Below are 10,703 nucleotides of genomic sequence, written 5' to 3' on the forward strand. Positions count from 1 at the left end.
TTAAGTACTCGAGTACAGTAGTGAAGTAGTTCTACTTCATTACTGAGCTGATTATACAAAAATCGATGCGGTATTGCAAAAACATAATATCGCAATACTTCGATATGGGATCGATATTTTCATACACCCGCTGCTGGAGAGTCTCAGAATGAGGGCTGGGTGTACAGAGTGTGTGTTTAGAGGAGGAGGAGGGAGCATGTGCTGACTATATTAGGAGTTCAGGAGCTGTGTGTGGAGCAGATATCTGAAACTATTAATAGCTGAGCCTGTAGGTATGTATATTTAGACACTATAGACCCCACTATAGAGCAGTGTGTGTGTGAGCTGGCTGGTAGTGGTGTGAATATAATGTAAGGTGTGTGAGTGAGAGCACAGACCGGGGAGATGCAGGTTTGGTAAGTCACTTCCCATCAGTGACGTTTGCATGGCCGTGTTGTTGTTGTGCAGAGTCGGGGAGGGAGTCAGGGAGGCTGGAAACTTGCCGGTTAGCTGAGCTGAGCTGAGAGGACAGACCTCCAAAAGGTAGTTATGGGTTCTGTTATATTTCTGCACATATATCTAAAAGCTTAGCAGCTGGATACAGGCATTAATACACCCAGTTCTGCAGGTTAGAGCTGTGTAGTTTTAGACAGCCGGTGTTCTGTCGAGTTGCGCTACTTATCGAAACGTGCTACGTAGCGGATCTGCGCATGCGTTAATTGTCATTTTAATATTTTTACGTTTTGTCCTGATAAATTTTTTTAAAAAATTATATATTTTTTCTTGGGTCCATTATACAATCTAAGATCTCTGACATTTTTTGTTTGCTTGAGTGGGAGATTTTTTTTTACAACCGTGTAAAAAAATAAAAAAAATAAAAATATAATAAATTATAACTACAAAACGGCTTCTAATCGCCTTCAGCTTTACCCTAGTGTAGCAAATTTATGCTATTATCTAGGCTATTTAAATATCTATGTTCTATTTTTTGTATTTTTCCCCTTTAGATACGCTAGAGTAGCACAGTTTGACAAGGTCTCACAATTTGACAGAACACCGGCTGTATTAGCTAGGTTAACAAGAGCTAGCCCCGGCTAGCAGAAAAAAAACAAAACAAGCTAAGCTAAGCTAAGCTAACACTAATAATAACAGCCCTTTTTGGAGAATTGTGTTAATGTCATGTGTTTGCAAGGTTAGTCCTGCAGTAAGTAATGTGTTAGAGAGATATTACAACATTTAAAAGACAAATTGCAGGTTGAAATAGTGCGATATTATGAATATAGCTAATCTAGTTAGCTTAGCTAACGTTAGCTAGCTAGCCAAGTTGTCACCTCTGTAGCTAGCTAGTAGTAGCCAAACTAGCCAGCTAATGCTGTCAAAAAACTAGACGACTTTGAAAAGATTTTGAAAAGACTTTTAAACCCTTAAAATGCCTTGTCCCGTATACAGGCTACCGGTGTAGGTGATATAAAATACCTTTTTATGCAGTAAAATTAGTGATTTACATTCGGAAAATTTGAGGGCTTTGAAATCTCCTACATGACACTCGCAGAAGCTGCCTGTTTCTCTCTACTCCACTTAATAATTCCAGATCAGTAGCAATAATCAACCCAAATTCTGCATGTTTGAAAATAGACGTAAAAACTAGACAAACAAAACGAAACCAAAAGTTTGGAAGACAAGAACTGTTTGATTTGTTTTCAGGAAAGTATTGCTTTTAAAATGAAGTTCAGGAGAGAGCCAATTATATGATTTTATTCAATGTATTTTGACATTAGCAGATATACTTAAATATTGTTTTATATTTTCTATTACAATAACAGTTATATTTATCTGTAATGCTTTAATAGAAATTCTCAAGATTTAGTGGTGTAATGTCAGGCAGACAGTTGACACAAATCCTGGCCTGACACCTTCTCACATCTAAAGATAAGTCACCGACTTTTCACTCACAGACTATGATTTTACAAAGACTGGGGACCACTAATTGCAGGACTGCAACTAAATAATTTCTGAGATTATTTCCCATCCTTTTCCATATAATACATACTACATATTAAGTTAAAAATACAAAAATGTGTTTATCAATACTGTGATTTATCAGAGACTCACAACTTTTGTCCCCATCAAGAGTTTATTTTTCTGCCACTCTGTTAGTTCTTGTTTTTTTTAAGAATACATTATGTGTTCAAATTTGCTTATCAGCTTCTCCTCCCCAACTTTTTTGCTACAACAATGTATAGCAAAGAATAACAGTTTCCCTGCTAGACAATACTTCTAGCAAAATTGTTTGTATCAAAAATAACACTGCACAATAAGACAAAGTAGTGCAACATGAAATAACTTTAAATATAATGACTTTAAAGTGCTACCTGTGTTTAAAATACTGTACATATTAAAATAAAGAACCGTATAAGGCATGTTAACTGTGTTCTTTTTTAAGAACACATAAAATATTCTTGCTTTGCGGGTTTCTGTAGCTCTCCTATTGGTTGTTAACATTGTTTATGTCATGTCATTTGCAGGAGTCGAGTCTCAAGACTTACGACAATATTAAAAAGACTGAATAAAACTTTTAAGATGATGACTCATTTCATTTTCATTTGACTCACAGGGAAATTTAATTCTACACATTTCACATGTTCTTTCTTTCTTTTCAGCATCTTCCTGTTCTGAGGTGCCACCCGGCCTGGGTGCCATGTCCTTTTGCTCCACATGAGCTCGACTATGTGGTACATCATGCAGAGTATTCAAAGTAAATACTCCCTTTCAGAAAGGCTCATCAGAACCATTGCAGCCATCCGCTCATTTCCACACGATAATGTGGAAGACCTTATACGCAGGGTAAGCTTAATACGGATTACTTTGTCATTTTGGAGCATTATTATGAGCACCTGTAACTTACATTTCATTATAAATCTATGCTACAGCACCTCAAATACTTACAGCTGTTACTGTTTTAGTTAAGAACTAAAAGGATTTGATACAGTCTTTAGAGGAACAGTGACCGAGCTGCTGCCTCAGCTGCATCCCTTGCTTTGAGACACTGTCTTACACCACGTTGTCTGGTTATAGTTGTTGACCATACCATAACTTTCTTTCCAGGGTGCAGACGTGAACCGGATGCATGGCACCCTGAAGCCTCTACACTGTGCCTGTATGGTGGCCGATGCAGACTGTGTGGAGCTTTTGTTGGAGAAAGGTGCAGAGGTAAAACCCTGTAGATATATAGAAAGCATTACACACTGATGGCTTTGTGATTAAAGCTTTAATTGTACTTTAATTTAATCAACAATGCAGTGAAATACAGTAAAAATGTGTCCATACATAGGTGTTGGTGGTTTGAGTGTGTGTACACTGTGGTGTTTGCTGAGCACTGAGCAGAACTCTTAACCACTTTGTTGTTTGTTCTGAGAACCGCTGACTGCTTGTAATGTGATTGGTCCACAATTCACATGGTTGCCGCTTGCACTTCACTACCCCTCTGTACGACAGCAGCACTTTATACCAAGTTTTTTTTTACAGTACACTTTTACAAAAGGTTTCCTCCAAGGTTCTAAGTAAATGCAGTGGTTCTATATTGAACTGACAACAGAAATAAACTGGTCAGGGACATATATGGACTTTTGCACAGACAAAGGGTTCTTGGCGTAGCTTTAAAAAAAAAAAAAAAAAAAAAAAATTTGTAGATGGTACCGAAAATGGTCCAAAAACTGTTTTCAGGACTATATAGATCCTTGTAGTTTATATTGTGTAATTAGTATAGTGGGATTGTTTTTTAGATTAAGATTAACCTTAAGGAGCCAATTTCCCAAAACCTTTGCAAAACAGAAATGGTTGGTATTGCAGTTTAGCCTGTGTGACCGTTTTTGTTTGAAAAGATGCCTATTTAAATGGAAATAATACACATGGCCATTTAGTACTTGTTTACTTTGTGTTAAATATTGGCTATTTTGATACTGTTGTTTAAATAATAACTAAAAGTTAATAAAAAAAACATAAGATACATAAGATGTTTTTTTTTTTTTTTTTTTACTGCATTGCCAAAGTATTGAATCGGGAATTGGTATCGTCAGAAACTCAAAATCAAATGACTCAGACTCTGGAGCAAAAGAAAATATGTGATTGTGATGCCAACGTTTTGCTTATGATTTTAATTGTTGTATTATTGACACATTTCACATCTGCCTTCTTAAAAACAGTTTTTATGCAGATTTATTTTTTTTTTGCACAGTAAATGTAATCCACTCATGCTCTGTTTTAAATACAGGTCAATGCCTTGGACGGATATAACCGCACAGCTTTACACTACGCCGCAGAGAAGGACGAGGGCTGCGTGGAGCTTCTGCTGGAATATGGAGCTCATCCCAACGCACTGGACGGCAACAAGGACACGCCCCTACACTGGGCCGCCTTCAAAGACAACCCCGAGTGTGTGCGTGCCCTGCTGGAGAGCGGCGCCTGCCCCAATGCCCGTGACTACAACAATGACACGCCTCTCAGCTGGGCGGCCATGAAGGGCAACCTGGAGAGCGTGCGCGTGTTACTGGAGTACGGCGCCCAAGTGCACGTCACCAACCTCAAGGGCCAGACGCCCATCTCCCGACTGGTGGCTCTGCTGGCGCGGGGCCTGGGAACGGAGCAGGAGGAGGAGTGCCTGGAGCTCCTGTGCCGAGCCGCAGGGAAGTTCGACATCCGCAGGGCCGATGGCACCTTGCCCCGCGAGCTCAGCAAAGATCCTCAGCTGCTGGCCCGCCTCACCGGCATGGTGGCCCAGCCCCCTTTGCTGCGAGCTCTGGCCCGCTGCGCTGTGCGAAACAGCCTCGGTGTGCAATATCTCCCAACTGCTGTAAAACAGCTACCACTGCCAGAATCAGTCAAAGAGTATGTACTCCTCAGAGACTGAGGATAGGGGCATGTGCAAAAATGAGAGAACGGACTGCCTGTAAAGCAAGAGAGGAGGTAGTAGTTGTTATTTTCTTTTAATTGTATTGGAATGCTTGCAACAATCTGTCTGTGTGAATGAGAGAGCTTGTTTTTTTTTTTTTTCTTTTTTTTTTTCTTTTTTTTTTCATTACACATTTTTTATTGTCATAAACTAATATGGGTTGTGTCTGTTTGAAATTCACTGTACTTAAATTTACAGAAATTGATCTTTAGCTGTTACAAAACAGTTCTAATCCATAGTATTATAATACTAAAAAAAGGGTTTTTTGCATGAAAGAGAAGATACGTTAATTAGCCATAACATTAAAAGCACCTCCTCGTTTTTACATTTATTGTTCATTTTTACAGCTTTGTTGATCATATAGGAACCCTTTATTTCTATAATTAACAACTGTAGTCCTGTATCTGTTCCTCTGCATACTTTATTACTTTATTAACCTCCTTTCACCCTGTTACCCACAGAACCACCACAGGTTGGCTATTATCAGTGCAGATACAGTCAGATACAGAAACTCTGTTACCTGTTTATTTATGGTTGTTGGACTATTCTCAGTCCAGCAGGGGCACTGAGATGTTTAAAAACTCTAGCAGCACTGCTGTATCTGATCCAGCACAACACATACTACTAATACCCACCACTGTGTCATTGACTGCAGTGCCCACCACCCAGATTATACTTGCTATGTGGTGGTCCTGTAGGGTCCTGTAGGGTTCTGACCGTTGAAGGACAGGGTGAACAGAGGATAATATCTCTAAAATAAGTATGCAGAGAAACAGATACAGGACTACTCTCTGTAATTATAAAAAAAACTACAAAGAGCTCCTATATGCTCAGTAGAACAGAAAAAATGGAAACAATTCAGTAAGTGTAGAAACTAGGTTTGTGATATTAAAGGAGAACTCCGATGTAAAATGTACTTTTGTGTAGTAAAACATGATAAACAGTACTTACCTTTGTTAAATAGCCCGCTTCCTGAGATACAGTACTTTTGTACTTTTTGCCAAGCACTCTATACAAGGCTGCATCGGGGCATATTTTGCCCCAATAAATCGCTTTTTACACCGTTATCCAGCTCAAAATAGCTCCACACCTCCTTGCGAGAATCCGGAGAGCCCTGACAATATACTGATAATGACAGACATATATACATAGACTCCGCATAGTGTAGCAGCTGGTGCCAGGAGTCTATGTATGTATATAAATCTATTATTTTCAATGTAGTGATGGTGGTGCTCGTAGCTGAAAGCTAGCGGCACGGGATGTAAACAGTGGTTTTTAATAAGCTTCTTGTGCACTGTTTAAGTTCTTAATGCCTCGTTGTAAATGGGGTATATATAAATACTGCTGTTGTACAGAGTGCTGGGCAAAAAGTACAAAATGGCTGGATCTCAGAAAGCTGTGGAAGAGAGGAGGTGGGCTACTCAACAAAAGTACTTTTCAACATGTTTAACTACACCAAAAGTTAAAATTAAAGTCAGTTCTCCTTTGATATTATGGCTGACTGGTGTACACTACTTTAAAATATTAGAAAATTGAAAGATTTGTTGTGAACTTTACCTTGACATATGTTCATAAACACACGTGTTGCGCACAAAACAGAAGTTTGCTTATTGGAAACTTTTAAATTGACCTTTCCTTTTGCCTGTTGACTCTGCATTGGCTTTTAAATGAAAAAAAAAACAAATGCTTGAGTAATTATTATTTATTAATCTGAGTTCATTTTAGCTCTGGAGATTGTATTGTATATCTTTCATTTGGTGCTGGGGTACAAGTTTATGTGATGTTTTCAGATGGCATTTTTGAGATGGCATTTTTTGATTCAGTTAGTTTGTTTTGTAGAGGCTGCGAATTCTTCAGTTCTGAATCTGACGATGTTAATTATGATGATGATGATGATGATGATGAATTATCTGGTTTAACACAGCATGATCATTCCATGTTCAGACAACCCATGACTGGTATATCTTAAAACACAGGAATTATACAGAGCTTGTACCCAGCTAAACCTTTGAATCTTGAGTGAAACCTAAGTGACTTCCCCAAAAATGTTATCGCTGTGGTCTCTGTTTGTACAGTACAGTGGTAGCCTGATTAGAAATTGTTAGTAAATGTGATGCTTAAAGCTGAAGTGTGTGCAGCCGGCCATTACTTCCACACCAAGAACTACAACAAGTAAAAGCCTTTCTGCTATTCACACACATGGAGTTTTCCACTCATTATTTTCTGCAGGTTTGGTTTTACAGCTGGGGCAGATGTTCGTTCATCTGTGCACCAGCAGAGGGCTCTAGACCATAAGCTAGACTGGGCTAGATCTCTCACAGAGAGGCCAGTGGGGCTTCAGGGTGATATGACCTTTTTTTTGTTTTTAATCCTACATACGTTTAAGGGCGGCACAGTATATAATTTCAGCGTTTTCATTGCAGTGTGCACATGCTTAATAGTCACAAATCAGAAGTTTAGAAATCAATATTTGGTGGAATAACCCTGGATTTTATCACAGTTTTCATGCATCTTGGCATCATGTTCTCCTCCACCAGTCTTACACACTGCTTTTGGATAACTTTATGCCTTTACTCCTGGTGCAAAAATTCAAGCAGTTCAGTTTGGTTTGATGGCTTGTGATAATCCATCTTCCTCTTGATTATATTCCAGAGGTTTTTAATTTGGTAAAATCAAGGAAACTTATTCTTTTTAAGTGGTCTCTTATTTTTCTTTCAGAGCTGTATATCAGTGTGTATACACAGAATATAAACTGACATGCCACATATTATGGAATAGCAAGTTGTTTGTCTGTTTGTAGAGTTTGTAGAGTAATGCATTGTTATTATGACGTCTTGCCAGTACACAAATGTGACACTGTTAATCAAGAAATGTTAAATGCCCACACATAACTTCAGAAATGAAATGTCCTTTTCATCTGGCACCCACTGTCAGACTGGCTGACCAGGGTTCAGCCTCACTCACAAGATAACACCTCACAATTTATACAGATGTGGCCGCTCCCAAACGTCCCCCCATGGTAATACTTCATGATCAATTTACATACTGCTGCCCAGTGCCCATGCTTTTGGCATGTGAGTTTATTTTATTTTGTCCACATTTGTTTAAGTTAGTTTTTTTTCCATTTTAACTTCTGCTATTACATAAATACTTGTATTGTTTTTTGCATTATTAAACATTTATTTACTAGCAATAATAATTTGCAAAATAAGTAAGCACCAGAAAAGAGTTTTAAATATTTCTTTACAAATATTTTTGTTTAAATTAAATACTCATCAAACTAAATATTCATGATAAGTTTTGTGTTTCCATCTATTTATTTTGTTATTTATTCTACTATTTTTTTTCTATTGATTTTTTGTCAGTGAATATGTCCTGCAGTTTTTGAAAGCCAAACTGTTCCAACTTCACATTATTCAGTCTGATTGTGCAATTGAGACAATTATAGTATAGTGCAATTATAAGTTTCAAAAGTTTGTGCATCTTCTTATATCAGAAAATCATAATATATTCACTTGTCTGCCTTCACACATATGCACTTGAGTGACATCCCATTCTTTTTCTATAGGGTTTAATATGGTGTCTGCCCACCCTTTACAGCTGTAACAGCTTTAAAGCTTCTGGGAAGACTTTACACAAGGTTTAGGAGTGTGTTTATAATCATTTTTACCATTGGTCAGACATGTTCTATCCCAGGTGTTTAGTCAAAGTGAGGTCAGGACTCTGTTCAGACCAGTCAAGATCTTTCACACCAAACTCACTCATTAATGTCTTTATGGACCTAGCTTTGTGCACTGGTCCAAAGTCATGTTAGAACAGAAAGGTAGCATCCTCAAACTGTTTCTGCCAAATTGGGAGCATAAATTTTCGCTGGAATTAAGGAGCCAAGCCCAACCCATAATCCCCCCTCCACCAAACTTTACATTTGGTACAATGAAGACGAACAAGTTTTGTCATTGCATAAACAGTTGCAAAGTTATCTTCATCAAAGTCACAACAATAGACAAACACAGTCTGTTTAAACTAATACCACACAAAAAATATGTTTGCATGGTTTTATTAAAGACAACATGTTAAAACATTTAATGACCAATTTATGCAGGAATCTATGTAATCCCAAAGGGTTCACATGCTTTTTCTTGCAACTGTACATTACTGAAAATAGCATGGGATCTAAAACAGAACCCTGAGGGACCCCTTTAGTTTCTGAATGAAGACAGCTTCAAATGATCACAGCTTTCCAGGGCTTTAAAACACTGTAATCTGTCTGAAAGATCTCCAGTTCTGAAACCATTTAATGGCACTTTGTTCAAAGCTGAAGTTGTGTAATTTTTTTGGCAGCAGTGGATGACTAGCTGTATCAGAAGTTTTTGATAAGTCAGCATTGCATCTTTTCGCAAGGAACAGTAATAAGACCGTTTAAAAAAGGCTGATTCCAAACTTTTGAACTGTAGTGCATATAGAGATTGTGTTTTTAATCCCATTGTTCAACAGGGCTTGTGCTTTTTTGTTTTATTCTATTTTAGCCGCTTGACTAAGTACAGGACGTCCTCTTTAAGAGAAGGAATAAACCGCTCAGGAAGGAAACGGCACTAGGACGGAATAAAGGCCCTCTCTCCGTTAACTTCCTCCGTTCTACACACCTCCATTTTGTTGTGTCACACTATCAGAATCTGAATGCATATTTGTTTTATCAGGTGTAAACAGATGTACTTTGGTGCTGCAGTTTGGCCGTATGAGAAAATCAATACAGATTCTTCATAGGACGTGTTGTGTTAGGGCCGGGCTGACCTGCTGTAAACACTCTGTCTATCTAAAACAGTGCCCACATGCAGGAGCCTGGAACAGATCCAGCAATTATGCAAGACATTATGGTCGGGGATAGATAAATATTTAACGGCATTGCTTCCTTCTTAAGTTCACAAAAAAAAAAAAAAAGAAAAACGAGAGAACCGTTTCAGAGAGCAGAGATAATGAGCTGGCGGCTTGACGTCAGCGGTGGTTATACATTTTGAAAGAGACTGTTAGATAAAACGTCTGGCCTTTTCATTAAATACAGTGTTATATTTATTCTTTTATGAAGATTTACTATGAATCATGCAATTCCTTACCAACCATTTATCACATTTGTTGTTCACAGCTAGGACGTATATTAATCATTGGATTACCGGTACACATTTTGAGGAAAATGTGTAAAGACCTTTTTACACCTGACATTAACATGTGTTTCTAGTTACTGGATCACATTCAGATTTTATTTATTTGCATAAAAAGTCAGGTGTAAACACCACAAAGACATGTGATTGTAATTTGGATTATAATTGGATCCCTCAAACCACATTCAGAGATGGTCAGAGACCGATTTTGTTCACATTCTACACAACACATCAGTGTAAACAGATTCTGGTCAATGCATCTAGATACTATGCAGATACAAAACGCATGTTAATGCCATGTGTAAACAGAAATTGATATTTAAAAGGGAAATATTATGCAAAACTCACTTTGTGCTTGCATTTGTCTTTCTACTTTGGGGTCTAGACTGCACCTATAAACACTCCAAGCACAAAACAAAATCCATTTATCTGTTTTCTGTGAATCAGCTGCTTTTATAAGCTGTTTGGATGGCGCCCTGCATAGAAACCAAATTGTATAGAACCTGCATAGAGCCAAACTGGCACCACCACACTCACCTGTCAATCCCAACCAGAGCCCCACTCACTAGATCAGTTGAAAATCTGTCATTTCTGACTTTGTCTTAAAGCTCACCTTCCGT

General features: G+C 38.0%; 1 protein-coding gene across 3 annotated transcripts; it reads left to right on the forward strand.

Moving 5' to 3' along the window:
* Positions 1–175: 175 nt before the first annotated feature.
* On the forward strand, positions 176–7,123 carry asb8 (ankyrin repeat and SOCS box containing 8). 3 transcript variants are annotated; one of them, XM_007243376.4, is made up of 5 exons: positions 176–272; positions 448–522; positions 2,640–2,823; positions 3,085–3,189; positions 4,250–7,123. In XM_007243376.4, exons 3-5 carry the CDS (start codon positions 2,695–2,697, stop codon positions 4,883–4,885), a joined length of 870 nt encoding a protein of 289 aa, XP_007243438.1. In that variant the 5' UTR covers positions 176–272; positions 448–522; positions 2,640–2,694; the 3' UTR covers positions 4,886–7,123. The 3 variants fall into 3 exon arrangements, with proteins under 3 accessions (XP_007243438.1, XP_015459833.1, XP_007243439.1); XM_015604347.3 differs by lacking the exon at positions 448–522; XM_007243377.4 differs by lacking the exons at positions 176–272; positions 448–522 and adding an exon at positions 288–395.
* Positions 7,124–10,703: the final 3,580 nt, after the last annotated feature.

The sequence above is a fragment of the Astyanax mexicanus genome, chromosome 13 (genome assembly GCF_023375975.1).
Source record: "Astyanax mexicanus isolate ESR-SI-001 chromosome 13, AstMex3_surface, whole genome shotgun sequence".
Taxonomy (NCBI): domain Eukaryota; kingdom Metazoa; phylum Chordata; class Actinopteri; order Characiformes; family Acestrorhamphidae; genus Astyanax; species Astyanax mexicanus.

What these genes read in the sequence shown, in the direction of transcription:
- asb8 (XM_007243376.4), top strand. Translation starts at nt 2,695, where the DNA reads ATGAGCTCGACTATGTGGTACATCATGCAGAGTATTCAAAGTAAATAC. An exon ending in TGGAAGACCTTATACGCAGG is followed by an intron (nt 2,824 to 3,084) that starts GTAAGCTTAATA and finishes CTTTCTTTCCAG; the next exon opens with GGTGCAGACGTGAACCGGAT. An exon ending in TGTTGGAGAAAGGTGCAGAG is followed by an intron (nt 3,190 to 4,249) that starts GTAAAACCCTGT and finishes TTTTAAATACAG; the next exon opens with GTCAATGCCTTGGACGGATA.